Source organism: Cavia porcellus, unplaced genomic scaffold (assembly GCF_034190915.1).
Source record: "Cavia porcellus strain 051 isolate PalLab524CR breed Dunkin Hartley unplaced genomic scaffold, mCavPor4.1 scaffold_1, whole genome shotgun sequence".
In the NCBI taxonomy this organism is placed as follows: domain Eukaryota; kingdom Metazoa; phylum Chordata; class Mammalia; order Rodentia; family Caviidae; genus Cavia; species Cavia porcellus.
This window is the reverse complement of record NW_026947484.1, coordinates 141719007-141734675: the sequence shown is the minus strand read 5'-3', so window position 1 is coordinate 141734675 and position 15669 is coordinate 141719007. Positions and strand designations below refer to the sequence as shown.

General features: G+C 40.1%; 1 protein-coding gene across 1 annotated transcript; it reads right to left on the bottom strand.

Moving 5' to 3' along the window:
- Nucleotides 1-1838: 1838 nt before the first annotated feature.
- Nucleotides 1839-13007, bottom strand: Gja8 (gap junction protein alpha 8). The gene is made up of 2 exons (XM_003479283.3): nucleotides 12882-13007; nucleotides 1839-7981 (listed from the first exon to the last, which is right to left on the bottom strand). Exon 2 carries the CDS (start codon nucleotides 7969-7971, stop codon nucleotides 6649-6651), a length of 1323 nt encoding a protein of 440 aa, XP_003479331.1. The 5' UTR covers nucleotides 7972-7981; nucleotides 12882-13007; the 3' UTR covers nucleotides 1839-6648.
- Between the last annotated feature and the right edge of the window lie 2662 nt (nucleotides 13008-15669).

Below are 15669 nucleotides of genomic sequence, written 5' to 3'. Positions count from 1 at the left end.
GCCTGAAAATCCAAAGTATAATAAAAAGAGAAAAAAAGGAATCTCGTGGAAATCTAGGTGGGTAGAAACTATTTGTTAGTTTTTTTTAGGGACTTCTATCAAGATGAATGATTTCTAACTCATTTTCAGTATCTCTTACTTCACCTAGTATTCATATTTCAAGGAGTGTGCTTGGCTTATTTATTTATACAAATATTTTTTGTACTGAGACTAGAACTTGTGACCTCATGCTTGCCAAGGAGTAGCTATGCCGCTGATCTATATCCCCCTCCCTTAGCCCATTTAAATAAAAACAAACAAACAAACAAAACAAAAACCTGGTCCTCAACCAGGGGAAATTGAGTAAATATGACTAAGAGTCCAACAAGACTATATCCAGTTGAAAAAGGGAGTTTCCTGAAGGTAAAATAGAGCTCTAATTATAAAAGAAGGGGGATTTCGGGGATAGGCAAAAACAGATACCCTCCTTGGATGGTTTGGGATCAGTTATAAAGGGCTTTGTAAGTTCAAGGAATTTAGAATTTTTATGGTTGGCAACGAAGAGCTATTGAAGGAATTTGAGCAGGTAGATAATGTGATAAATTCCAGGCAGAGGCTTTTGGCAAATTTTATTTAACTAAACTATCAATGTATTTTATCTGTGATGAATACATTTAACTCTTTCTAAAGTTCTCATTGGAAAACAACAGAAATAAATGATTATTTTGCTTCTTTCCCTAGGCTAAACAGTATCTCTTTACTTTTTTCTTGAAGTTGTATAGACAGATGGAGGAATAAACTGACCAAGTCTCTACTAATAAAAGAGGTTCTTTTACGAATCAGAGTTGTGGGCTGGGGATTTAGCCCAGCGGCATATGCACCTGCTTGGCAAGTGTGAAGTTGTGATTTTGGTACCAAAACAAAGCAAAACAAAACAAAAATCAGAGTTGCCTCTATCCCACTAGTGGTATACTGCAGCTGGCTTGTACTGGCTAGCAAATCACTTCCTAAATTTTCAGGAGTTTTGTGGCCCTGTTGTTAAATATGTATTGTTAGTAATTAAATTATATGAACTAAAAAATGAGACACAAAGGTAATGAATACTCAAAGTTACGGCTTCTTAATTATTTTGCTATTATAAATGACTTTCAGCATCTTGTATTAGTCAGCTTTTTATCACTACAAAAAGTACCTGACATGGCTATTTATGACAAAACATTTATTTATCTCATAATTTTGGAAGTTCAAGGGCATGTCACTTGCCACAGCTCAGTTCTACTAAGGGCATCATGGCAGATGGAGGAGCATGTTGGAGTAGAGTTATATCTCAAGTCAGGAACCAGAGAGAAGGAGAGGCCAGCCTTACTCTTTTTATGACCACTTTCTTGGTGAGAACTGCCACCAGTGGGTAGATGAGACCTTCCTTTTGGCAACCCATTTGACCTAAGGACCTCTAAGTAGGCCTCACTTCCTAAAGGCCCCAGCACCTCCCAATATCACCACTCTGGGGACCAGTCTTCAAATGACATATTCTCTTGGGGTAACCCAATCTGTAGCACTGAGGTTACTTATATCTACTGTACGTTGCATATTCACTGCATGGTAGAGCAACTTTACAAAGTACTACTGCACATCTCTCAACTCTGCATTCTGTGATGTAGCTCAAAATTGATAATGGTGGTAGAAATTATACCAAGAACTTCTGTAGCCTGGAGAGATTTAGATGTTATACATTTACCAATATACTACTCCCCCCGCCCTTTCCAAGGCCCTCAACTCCAACAGGAGAATAACTGGAAGAGAGGCAGTCTCTTTACTGTCTACGTTGCCTGATAGGTCAAGAGAAAAAACAAAGGTAGTTAAGAGTCAAGTTAGTTTTATTTGTTTTGTAACAGTCTAACATGTAACTTAGCTCTAACATACCAATGGGAAGGGCTGGAAACATAGGGGCACTATTCCAATAATACCTCTCTTTTACTAGTGATTTCCCTATGAAGTTTGTTATGAATGCGTTTTATAGCTGAATCTTTACTCTTTATTTTTCAGATAGAAAAATGTACAGAAAAGGCAATGAGACCATCTGCTTTTCTCTCCAGACAAATTTATGAATTCTTTTAGAATTTGTTTTCTAATTTGGAAAACTTCTAAAAGACGGTGAGGTTAGAGGCTAAAATATGTCCCATGGCTACTTCCTGGCTACTGTCAGATCTGAATCTCATCCTCTCCTTGGCTTTAGGAGCTTCAGCGTCTAAGGCGATGGAGAGTGAATTATCTTTGATATAATTTTTTTCTGTAACCAAATGGCTGGAAATAGAATCCTTGTTTTCTTCCCTTCTCAAAGAACATATTTAGTTATAATACAATATTTTAGAGAAGGGAAAAATCTCCCTGTCTATCTCACCCTTACTTTGAGGCACACACTATATTTTACAGATTATATTTACACTCAATTTTTCCATCCAACCAAGCAAACCTTATTGATCTAGACTTTGCTAACTTGAGATATGCAATCATTTGTACATGATATGCATAGAAAAGTAATTCAAGGTCAGGGGAGAAAGAGATGAGCAGGTTAGGGTAGTGGGATGGAAGATGTTATTGGGATCTTGGACTAATTTTTACCCTATGGAGGATTAATAACCCTCCTCAAAAATTAGAGAGGAATGTAGTCTGCTTCAGTCTTGTAGTTGGGCTTCCACATGGCTTGGGTGAGAGTTTGTACATGACACTTTTTTCAGTATCCATGAACTCCTTCAGATTGTGAATCAGAGTCTATCATAGGCTGATGTATCGCTATCCATGGGCTTTGGTAAGCTGAGTACCTTCAGTACCACTCCAGCAACTAATCCTCACGTTTGTTCTTTGTTTGTAGTATAATCCTCAGAATTCAGATTACTCTAATTTTATTGCCCTCATTTTATATATTATCGTACTTTTAATCGTTATTTTAGTTAATCTGTGCAGTATTTAAAAGAGTATATTTTACTGTATGGATTTATCTTGTGTACATTGTACAATACAGATTTATAAATTTGGAGAATGTCTTTTCCTTTTTTTTCCAAATTAGTGTTTGAAAATACCTCTAATACTTTATTATTCCCAAATAATAGCAAGAAAATTGTCACATAGAGTGGCCAAGTCACAGATTGGCATCGCCAGTGTCAGTAAGGGGCAGCCAGCACTCCTGATTCCAATATCAATATTCTTTGTGGTTCTCTAGCACATATAAACTTTGAGAAGCATTTATCCAATGCTGTTTTGGAAGCTTCACCTGTATGACAAGGGTCATAAATGGTGAAAAAATGGCTTTTTTTTTTTTTTTTTTAAAGAAGTGACCAAGCTTGAAATTTCCTAAGTGAACTTTGAGTAACTCTATCCCTCCTGGTCACAAATCTCTCCTGATGGAGATGCTATAACTTCTACAAAGTGGTTAGTCCTTCTCTGGAAGGAGCCACATTTCTGATGTCCAGCTGTATAGTATGCTTTTACTGGTATGGCTATATACTCTCCAGGTTTATCTAACAAGAGACTGATAGGAAGCAGAAACTGAAGCCAGACTTAATGAATCCCATGGGGATTATAATCCCCAAATCAGTCATAATTTTTTTTTTTAAAACAAGTGCTGAGAGGAAGCTGCCTACAGCATAGATATGCAGCGCCCTCTAAATGGACCCTGGCAGCAGCTGTTTGGCAGCTTAAGATGGGCCACCTTATTCCTTATTGCAGAGGATGAAAGTATTTGCCAATTCACCTTCAGTAATTTCTTAGGGTCAAAGAGTCTCAGGTTCCTACTAAACGTACAAAGTTGAGATTTTGTTTTGAGTCTTCTCTGAGAAAACCAATGTGCAGAATTTATTCCACATTGAAAAACTCTCACCAGGTAATGGTCAGGCAGGCCGACAGGGGCAAGATGGAGATTACCCACAGGCCCTTCTTCTCAATCTTATTGCTATTGGAGGAATCTCTCAGGGAGTGGCATCACTTGGCAGGCTCCAGGCATGGCAGCCAACTCATTAGTCCTTATGATACCCGTGGAGGTAGGTAGGTGGTAAATGCCATCTCTAGTTTGTAGACAGAAAACTGAGGTATAGAGAGGTTAAGAGACAATAGTAACATGGCTACGAAAGGCAGAAATAGAAAAAAATCCAAGTCCCTGATGCCTGTGTCAGTGTTTTTCAAAACAGTTCTTTTTTTGGACGACGAAGAGAAGAAACAGTACTTGTTGTGGAGCAGAGCAGTTATAAGCACTGAAGCAGGCTGCTTCCTCTGAGGAAAGACACACACTCTTATGTACCAGCAAGACAAGGAGACCAGTAGCCCTCACTCACAGTTCTGGAACTGGTTCCAAACAGCACCTGCAGTTTCACTTAGAGTAGTGTATAGTTTCTGTTTTGTATTCACAGTTGAGATAGACACTTTATTTTCTAGTAGTGGTCATGATGGCTGTCTCTAAAATGGAAGGAAATTGTAGGAGCAGTAGTTCAGCCTTTGGGGTCAAGGAGGCACTCTTTGGTTCTCAGGCTTGGGATTTTGTCATGTTTCTCAACCAAGCATGTCAAGGTTTGTGTTGAAATAATGTTACCTGCAAGGAGTAGCCAGAAAGTCACATATCTAGAAGATAACTATATCTCTTCTATTCAATTGTCCATAGTTTACACGATCTTTCATTGAAAGTTGTCATTTTGAGTGTCAGGTAAAATTTATTTCAGACTTTCTCTTTTAAATGAAAATTTCCTAGGTGTGATTATCAAAAGATTATGTTTTGGATGAGAGTGGGTGCTTTCAGAATGGTATGGCGGTAGACTATGCCTTAGAATGAATTTAATTTTTTGATCATTTTGCTTTAGAATGGTGCATCAAGGAAGGGAAATATTGCCTGTAATTGGGAGGAATAGTTTTAGAGAAGGCTTGCTTTGGAAAAACACATCTAGAATGAATATGTTAAAAGGAAGGCGATACACAGAATGTAGTGAAAGAGACTTCCGTACTTTGGAATGGTGGCGGCAGGGCAGAAGATAGAATAGCAGTTTTCTGGGTACCTTTTTTTTTTTTCCTGATGGTCTCTTGTCCAGGTCTCTGCCATGTCAAACTTGATTTCTACGCCTACTACCCTATCCTCAGCACTGTAGTACATGAGGCATGACTTTGCTTTAGATGAATCATCCTACTTTCTGTCTGTATGGGAAATTGGTCAGTTTTAGGTAAAAGTGTATCAGTATAAACTATGTACGTGTTCTTGAGGACTTATCCTGACTGGACTCTATACTGAGGTGAATTAGTCGTGGGGGTTCAGGGAAGGGGCTTATGAGATGCCTTTCTCTCTCTTTCAGGGATAGTTTGGCCTGGGACTAGAACCTAACTGTCTGAGTACTCAGCTTATAGGCACCCCCGTAGTGAAACTCTGATGGCTATTGTGGTACTTGTCTTGTGCCTAAGGAAGGCCTGACAACTGACTCTGCTCAGGGTAGCCCTTGATCAGGTGATCTTCAGCTCTAAACTGGCCTTGCTCCCAGCTCCTGATAAAAGATTCAGATTGCAGGATAAGCACTGATGGTGGAAGAGGAGAACTTTAAAAAAGGGTCATTGTTAATTCAGGGAGGAAAAGTATGACAAAGTCTCAAAGCTCAAAGCCTTTTAATTTCACAGAGACAAGTTTTGGTGTCTTGCTACTTCTCTGAAGGTGGCCATGAAGAATTCCTTCTACAAACAAGGATATCATTGCTTCAGGACCTAGGAGCTACAGTGACTAAAAGAAAGGTCAGTAAGAACCCTGAGCATCTCCTGAACTGATGCTTTAAACTAAAGACTCTGAAGTGGTAACATGAGGCTTAGAAGCCACATATATAAGTCGGGGCTGTAGATAATGTTACCAACTCTGCAGGAAAACTGGGCTCATTAATGTAAGCTAACCTTGAAAACTGGTACCCCACAAGTTAAATTTGGCTAGGACACAAAATTTTATTTGTCCCAAGTGGTATATTTAAAATAGTTGCCAACATTTATTTTTTTGGAAATTTCAATGAAAACTTTGAATTTGTGACTTTGCTTGAAAAATCAGATGGCAGAATAACACTTCAGGGTAATTATGACCTAGAACCGGCTAGTGGCTTCCCCAATCTTCAATTTTCATGGCCCTGGCCCTTTCCACTACATTAAAGCAGGCCTGCTTCACCAATTTAAACTGATTGCTATGGGATCATATAGGCAATTGAGTTTGTGATCCCTGGTCTATGATCACATAGTATCTGCAAGAGTAATGCTGGGGCCATACAGTTTGTCTGAATTAATGAGCTTGAGACAAGACTGGTAAAAGGGTCTAAGGTAAGCTGCCTCTTGCCGTTCTGATTGGAAGAATTTCCATGGAGAAATGGAAAGGAAAACAATATCCCCTAGAGAGTTGGGATAGAGGAACAGGCTAGTCGTATGAGACTGGGAACTTTGAGGGAACAATGTGTTTACCTTGGTAACCCTTAAAATACAGGAAAGGCAGTTTCCTAGTTGCACAGCATGCCCTGTTTCATTGCAGCATCTGTCCAATCAGGGGTAGAGAACTGGAGGGGACAGCACGCTCAAAGCATGTTGGCACCTTTTTTGGTTTTATGTTGCCCTAGATTAGCTGGGGGGTGGGAGGTTTTTTTCTTTTGGTTTTCTCTTTTTCTTTTCCTTTCTTCATATGGTTAGATCATCTGACCTGGCCCGGCTACTGGCTTTGCTCAGCCTGCTCAGGGGTCTGGTGTCATCAGCAGTCAGCTCTGGACACAATGAAGGTGTTTTCTCTGTTGACAGCCCTTGCTTGGTTACTGTCTCAGCCTGAAGCTCTTCTTTTTCACCCTCCTTTCCCACTCCAGGGGTCCCTGGTCTCTCCCCATCTGGCTCTGCCAGGGCCTCCTGCACTTCCAAGGTCACCTTCTCTGCTTCTGGCTTCTTCTCTTCCATTTCTGGTTCTGCTGCCTCCTCTACAGGCTGCTCCTCTCCCTCCACTTCCTGTGCCCCCACTTGAGCATAAGAAGGCAGTGTCTCTTGGTAACCTCGGGAAACATCAGCAAGGGGTCCTGTGCTGATCTTCTCTTCCAACTGACTAAAAGGTTTGGCAGAAAGTGGACTGGTCTCCACCATCCCAACTTCGGTCAAAGGAAAATAGTGGGACACGATTTTCTCTTCTTCTAGCAGCTGGTAACCCTTGGCTTTCTGGATGGAAGAGACAGCAATGGAGTGGATAGATTTCTCAGGAATTTCTCCCAGTGGCTGCTCTACAGGCCTCTTGAAGGCAGACCGGATCCCCTTCAGACCCAGGTGGCTCATCTCCATGATATTGAGGAAGAGGGACACAGAGGCCACAGACAACATGAACAAGATGAAGATGGTTTTCTCAGTGGGCCGGGACACAAAGCAATCTACCACGTTGGGGCAGGGCCACCGGCTGCAGCGATAGAGGGGCAGGATCCGGAAACCATACAGGAAGTAGTGGCCCACGATGAAGCCCACCTCAAAAAGGGTCTTGAAGATGATGTGGCAGATGTAGGTCCTCAGCAGAGTCCCTTCCAGCCGGAACTTTTTGGTGCCTTTGCTGCTGCTGCTACTCTTCCTGATGCTGGCCTGATCCGGGGCCAGCGTGCCCCTCTCACAGCCGTTGCTCCGGGACTGTTGACACAGCTCTTCTGCCTCGCGGTCCTTCCGCTTCTCCTCCATGCGCACGTAATGCACAGCATGTCCCACGTACATCAGAGATGGAGTGGACACAAAGATGATCTGCAGGACCCAGAGGCGGATGTGGGAGATGGGGAAGGCTTCGTCGTAGCAGACATTTTCGCAGCCGGGCTGCTGAGTGTTGCAGACGAAGTCAGACTGCTCATCCCCCCACACAAACTCTGCAGCAGTGCCAAGGATGAGAATCCGGAAGATGAAAAGCACAGTAAGCCAGACTCTGCCAATAACTGTGGAGTGCTCATTCACCTCCTCCAAGATGTTTCCGAGGAAACTCCAGTCACCCATTGTTCACCACCTAGGAAGGAGAAGACAAAGCTGAGCAGCCACAGTACAGTTCCGAGTGGATCTCTGTTACTCTTGTGGTCCCTCTCTATTCTGGGTTGTTGAACAGTCAACATACGGACTGCAACTGTCAAGCAGATTAGCACTAGGAAGCTCAAGGGGATAGAAGAATCTACGTCCACGAGCTTCTTTAAGTGTAAAATGGACTTAATAGTAATACCTGTTCTTACTCACTTTGCCTGAAACTATCTATGAGGCAATATCTGCAAAATTCCTTGAACTTCAGCAAAAATGATTTATTATGGACCATACTTAGAAACCCATGGTTACCTGGAGTGAAATCAAGAGCACAGAAGAAAATCAAGATCGCACTTTGACTAAAGTTTTATGAGACAAAATGCTGAAAAAAAAACCCTCATACTAATCCCCCCCCAACAAATTTCATGTATGTATAAAATTGTAGCTATTTGATTTTTGACAGTGCTGAAATATATAATGATCATGTGTCTGAAGGGAAATAAGTGGAAGACACCTAACATTTATTGAAATATGTAGGAATGACTTTTGATATGTTATTTCACTTCATGTAGTCCTGCTACACTGCAGTCTTCATGATGGTAGGGCCCATGCCTGTATTCTTTACTGATGTATGGTCATTGCCTGGTACGCTGCCCAGCACGCAGAACTTAATAATATTTCTTAACTAATTTGATTACAACATATGAGAAACTTGAGGTTCTAAGAGGCTCAGTAGGTAGTGTAAGACAGGATGGCTAAACAGGAACAGCGCTGTATCTGATCCCAGAGGCTGGACATTTTATTATACCACTGAGAAATACTGCCTGAAATCAGAATGACAAAAATTTTCTGGCTTCTGTGCCCTTCATTTATGTTTTCTCCTCTCAAGATTAAAATCTGGAAACCCTTCTTAACAGTTTCACAAATTCAGGACAGTATATTTTCATTATTACTGTTTTAAATAGGGAGAATGGAGAATGCTCCAGGAGAGCTTCACGTTACAGAATGAGGAAAGACTACTAGGGCACAGTTAGTGCCTCATAGAATGAAAAGATTGCAGGAACTACACCATTTGGTCATCTTAATAGAGATAAAAGTCTGATCTCAGAAAACCTGCCGCTAAATATGGTAAAATGTAATGCTGCTAGACAGCAATGGCTACTGGAAACAGGATTGAATTGGCAGGGAGAGTATGTGAAAACTGGATCACTCCCTCAGTGCAAACAGGTAGTCCGTGAAGGAATATGCTAAGAGACTTACACCTCAACTTAGCACAGTTGTTTCTCTAACCTGAATATTCCTAGAGTTATGGCATTTATTCTTTTTTTTTTTTTGGTCTTTTTCCTTTTTATGGGTACCGGAGATCGAACTCACAACTGCCTGCTTGCAAGGCAGGTGCTTATGCCGCTGAGCTAAACCTCCAGCCCCGGCATTTACTCTTTACTGCTCTTAGGCCAAGGCAAAAGGCCATGTTAGAGGATCCTCCTCTTGGCTTCTTCCAGCTGTGCTCCACCCTATGGGATCAGGGACCCATGGGGCTCAGAGATATGCTCACTGCTTTTAATGACAATTATATTTGTTAAACAGGCATGTGATGAAAAGCTGTATCTTAAATTAAGTCTGTTTTTCATTTTGAGGGAAGGATAAACAAAATGCCATCCTGTGATCTGAAGTCTGGCTAGACAGCCTGGTGACAGGGCATTAACTGAAGGCACAGGCAGTGTCCAGCTCTCTGGGTGTACATGTGGTCTGTCTACTTCCTCTGGAGAGCAGAGTGCATCCTCCTTTGGAGCCCCAAGAGCTCCCAGTTGGACAAGGTGTCCTAAAGTAGCTTCTGTTCTCCTGGGACAGTGAAGACAGCTGTGGTATCTGCAAATATGATCTGGCATTGGAAAGACTTCCTTATAGGAATGAGGAATGGAGTATCAGTGGGGGATTCTCTACTCAGAACCAGCACCTCAGACTCTTAGCCGATGCACACTTCTAATGCTTTCAAACTACAGTTAAACCTCGCACGTTGTATAAAGAGTGGCAGTCATTCCTATCCAAGAAAGCAGGTAGGAAGCATCATATTTTGGTAAGCAACTCAAGCACAAAGCCCATTGGTGGCAGATCCAGGAAAATGTTTGGCAGAGCCAAAAAGTTTAATCTAAAATTTGTTAAAAACCATGATTTTAGTAATTTTCTCCTATAAGATTAAATCTGGCTTTAATGTATCCTAAATTTTCATTATTACTGCTTTAAATTGGAAGAACGTCTAATATTTTACTAATAATATCTTATGTAACTTTGCATCTTGCTAATATTTTACCCCCTCCCCATGATATCAAATCAATTGGATCTACTTTTACTTGTATGGTACATTGTTAGTCCTTTTATGGTTTCCTTTTAGTATTTCCCTACTGTAGCCACATAAATGTTTGTGGTGAACACATGTTCTCAAAACTATATGTCAAATACCTTTCCTCCTTTAGAATCAAAAGCTTCTGGAAGGCAGGAACCATTTTGGGCTCATTCACCATGAGCTATCATCATACAGAACAAAACACTTCACAGTGTGAGACATCCACAGACACCAGAGTGTGGGACTGATAATAATCATTTTAAGATCTGAAACACTCTTTACCTGAGTACACAGGGACAACAAAGCAGGCCTACCATGAGGCTGTGGCAGGAGGATTAGAAGGTCAAGTCAGTCCCACCTTAGCAAGACCTTGTCTCAATACAATAAAAAAGGCTGGGAGTATAGCTTAGTATGAAGGCTCTGGAATCAGTCTCCAGCTGAGAGGGAAAGGGAGGGGGGAGGGAGAGGAGAGAGAGAGAGAGAGAGAGAGAGAGAGAGAGAGAGAGAGAGAGAGAGACAGAGAGAGACAGAGAGAGACTTCAGAGGTGCAAAGGGAAAGCACCTTTAGTTTCTGACTTCTAACAATGAAAATTGTAACTTGAGTCATTTGTAGGAAACTGAATGCACCTTGAGACCATAATGTTTAGTGAAGTAATTTAGACACACACGCTTAAATATCACATGGTTTCTCTTACATGAAAAGCTGAATAATTTCCATATATATGTACATGAAAGATGATAGAAAATAAGGGTCAGACAATAGGAAAAAAGAGAAAATTATTGTAGTCTAATGTGGACAATGTACTCTATCTAAAAGTGCACCTTGACTTAGTACAATTCTCTGATGTGTTTTGTATTTTATACCGATTATTCTGCTTTTTAATCTGTATATATGATAATTAACTAATGATTCATAAGATAAATAAATGAATCTGAAGGTGGAAAAATAAAAGCGAGTTAGAGGGAAGGGGGAAAAACTGAAATGTGTTATGTACATGGACCAATTCGCTACAATAAATGTAATAATTATGTATGGAAAACATGCATAGAGAAAATATAAAGGCAGGCGGATCAGAGTAGCAAGGTATTCTCCTGGAATGGGGAGAAATCTAAACCAAAGGAGGACTTTTCTCTTCTCTTCCTTAAAGAGACAACTTTTATTTTGCTTGTGAAAATTTAGTGAACAGATTTATTACAGATGAAAAATAAACCAAAAGAGTTCAACCCTCCAACCAAGGGTGTCCATATATTCCTAAGAACATTCAGATAATTATGACTGGAGATAATGATTAAAATAGCGCATCACATTGGGGTATTCTTTTGTCTTATAGTGATACACTTTTGTATATGGTCTTTCAGTTTTTATAACAAGCTATGAATCAGGTCAATGATTCTGAGATTTGGATTGCACAGACTAGCATAAAAACAAAACACAGTGACCAGCATAAGGTTGCTGACTCCTTATTTTGCTAAACAGGGACATAAAAACAATAAACATTAGGTCATTGCATAATGACTATTGCTTGTCTTCACCATCATTTCACAAAAGGGGATTTTAATACTATAAAACTTAGGATGGGCATAATTTCAGAACAAAATGCAGGTCTTTAAATTGAATAAATTTAACAGTAAAAATTTGCTATCTTGTTTACTTCATTACTGTCACATTTTTATCACAAGTGATAAAAACTCCATTTTGAGCCAGAACTGACAGAACCATTGATGGGTATTTGAGGGAGCATTAGTGACCCCTAATAGCAGAGAAGAACAGGCTAGAAAGGAAGTTAAATGAGTCCCCTATGTGGCTGGGTGAGTGAGGGCAGAGCCACTATGTAATCCCTGGTCTTCCTGCTTCAGATTCAGGGATATTTCCAGTATAACGTAGTCTTATTGACGAGGTACAAGAACCTATGTAAGTAGATAAATCCATATTAACAAGTTTCTCAAAGCATTAGATGCCTTTTACCGCTCTGGTTGTTAGAGGAGTGTAAACACACCTCCATTCTTGTTTCTAAAACAGCCACTGACTAACAGCTCTTGTAGGCGAACAGAACTTACTCACTAAAGGTTTATGATTCTTAACCAGTCTATTCCTGTACTCCATTAAAAGCTTTAACAGTCAAAATACTGAGTGGGAGGCTTCCTCTACGCCCACGGCACCTAGCAGTTATAACACTCACTCATATTGCAGAGTTTGCGTGAAAAACGTCCAACACACTAAAAAACTAGATACTTGGTTTAGTTTTCTCTGAATTCCTGGAGACATGTTAGTTCAATCTTAAAAATCAGAAGACCTTAAAAAGACCTCTAATTTTAGTTTGAACATCTTTGCCCTTTTCCAAATATTCCAGCACTCATAAACTTCTATCAACTCTTATTTCAATTCCAAGAGAGATTTTAGAGTTAGATTCAAAGTCCAGCCATCCTGGACCAAGAGTAAGCCTTAGTGGCAGTATTTTTCCTTTTAGAAAACCTGTGGTACGGTCCTTAAATTTGGCTGGAAAAGAATGAGGGTAAAGTTACAAACTAACATCACCCAAAGAAAACTTGCCAGTATGAGTGTTGTCCCACGGAGAAACAGGTACTGTCTTTCTCTCTTGGTGCTCAACAGCAAAATGGCAACTTTGGAGTCTTTCCTTTGCCACCTAAAAGCCCACCTCCCACTTCTCTACCCCGCCCCTCCTGTGCTGCACGACTGAGCAGATATGACTGGATTGGCCCTGATGGGTAGGTTTTACTGTCCAGCAATATTTTAAGCTCCCAGCCAGACAGCTTTTATGAAGGGAGGGATGTTTGTAAAACAATAGGATGGAGAGAATGGGAGAGCTGTGTTGGGCACTGAGGGAGGAGGGGTAGGGTAAAGCTGATGTGAAAGCTTACATGGGCCTTCTGCAGCCTCCAAAAGTTCCTTTTAGCAGAAGCAGATTGGCCCTGTGCAGCAGGAAACCTTCAGCTTTTCTCTAGTGGGCATGAACAAGGGGGTATTTTTTAGGGCCTTATAATAATCTTAGAGAATTCTAATGATATAGGGACAGTAAGAAGTCACCTATGTGTAACCTTTTGCCCCAAATCAGACTGAAAGTGAATGGCTGACCCTTTTGGAAAGAAACATTTTAGTCTCCGCTGGTGGTTTGCTCTTGTGTCTCAAAAAATGTAGCTATGCAGTCTTCCTCTCTGAAGAGGAAGAATTTTGATGCTGCTTATGAAAGTAACATTCGTGATTAGGTTTTGCTCATAATTACACATATTTTTGAGAAGCTGCAGTTGAATCAAGTGAACTATGAAGTATCAGCTATCATTTTCCCATAAAATGGGGCTGTGATGCTTTCAGTCTCCAAGAGGCTCTTGAATGAAATGCCCAGGTGCTATGATGAGGAATGATGCTTAGGAAGAATGAACATATTCTCTCCGAGAACTTTTCACTGAGGTTCTTACTGTGTGGGACTATCATACTGGTATTAAAAAAACAGATGTTTTGACAGTTTCCAAATGAAAAGTTGGATATTTTATTTTACAAGTTTACTTGTGAAAAATTGGGGCAAAAATAGTTGAAACTTGGATTGTTTCAGAAAATCTGAATTTTACAATTACTAAATTGAAGACAACTCTGAGTGTAAATCAGACAAGAAAAATATCTAAATGTTTGTGGCACCACTTCTGCTATTTCTTGTCATCTGTAGTGTCATGGGTGTACTACATTTTGATGGTGACAATTTGAAGGAGGATAGTACCATTGTGAGTCTCAAGGTCCATTTTTATTAAAATGTTTGCTAGTTCACAACTCTGTTTACTTTAGGCTTTTGATATCTTTTGATCTCCCAAGTTTGAAAGCCCACATTGATTGGGACAATGCCTCACAGGGAGTCCCTCAGCTGGAAACAGATGGTTCAGTGTGAAGAGATAAAAAGCCAGAGGAGGAAGGGGAAGAAACTTAATCATTCTTTCTTTTGAGAATGCATTCAGTACATATTGGCTCTTGAAACTGCTTTCCCTGAGAGGTTCCAGAATCTACAAAGTTTGTTTTCAAAATGAACTTTTCCTTGTAGGTCTTCCTAGTCCAACTTGGTTAATGTGGTAGCTGGTCTCTTGGCATCATTTAATTATTGTCATTTTTTGGGCAGCATTTTATAAGAGTAGAAGGGAAGGTTTTCTAGTCTGGACAAACAGTATGCCTACATAGCTCTGATCTAATCATGGTCTCTCAGTTTTGGACAAATCTAGGTTTCTTTTCTTTTTCTTTATTCTTTTAAAGAGAATAAAACCAAACAAAATAAAACAGAATAAAGCCATTCAAAACAAAACCATGAAAGTGATACAGGACTTCAAAACAAGGTGATAGGGAAACAAATATAGCTATTTCCTCTTGTTTCCGTATTTCCTCTTGTTATCTTCAATATAGCTGCCATATCATTTGACAAAATAAAATAAAACAAAACAAAACAGAACAGAATCAATAATCAAAACAAAACAAAGCAATATAGGACTTCAAAACAAGATAATAGGAAATCAACAATGGCTACCATAGTATATCTTGCTACATTTCAAATAGCTGCCCATGCCATCACATACAATAAAAAGGGATTTAGCTCAGTGGCATAAGTGCCTACCTTGCAAGCAGGCAGTCGTGAGTTCGATTCCTGGTACTGATAAAAATGAAAAAAGACCAAAAAACAAAAACAAAACAATGAAAATGATACAATACTTTAAAATAAGGTAATAGGGGATTAATAATGGATACCATCTTCAGAATGAAATCCCCCGTAGTTGCTATATTGTATATTGTTATCCTCTAAAGTAGATGCTCAAGACTATTGGTTTTAGGTCTGCAAAGTCAGTCAAACAATACAGTCATGAAGCTGTGTTTTTACTTCAGTGGCTATCATCTCAGCCTGTTTCTCTCAATAAGTCAGTTGCTTGTGGGGGTGGAGGGTGAGGAGTGGGTGGGTAGGGCTTTACACTTCTTATCTCCCAGGCCCTACACAGGCTGGCTCACAGGAATGGGTTGGCCCAGCCCACAACCTCCACTGGCTCACAGGAAGGGGTTAACTTCTTCTCAGTTCTCTTCCTGGGGTGCATGGCTGCCATTGGCTAAATCTAGCTTTCTAACTTAGTATTTTCTTGGCTATTTACTCTGTTGACATTGAAGATACTTTAATGGGACCCAATTGATTGAATTATTTTTGTGGTTGATTGTTTGCACCCCTAAAGTCCTTGAAAATATTAATACTTAATTGTGTACTTCTTGGGAAAAGTTTTGAGAAACACAGAGAGAGGCTCATTTTAGCTGTCACTGAGAGCTAAGTTGTTCATTCCTACTCAGAATTAGTTTAGCAGGTCTT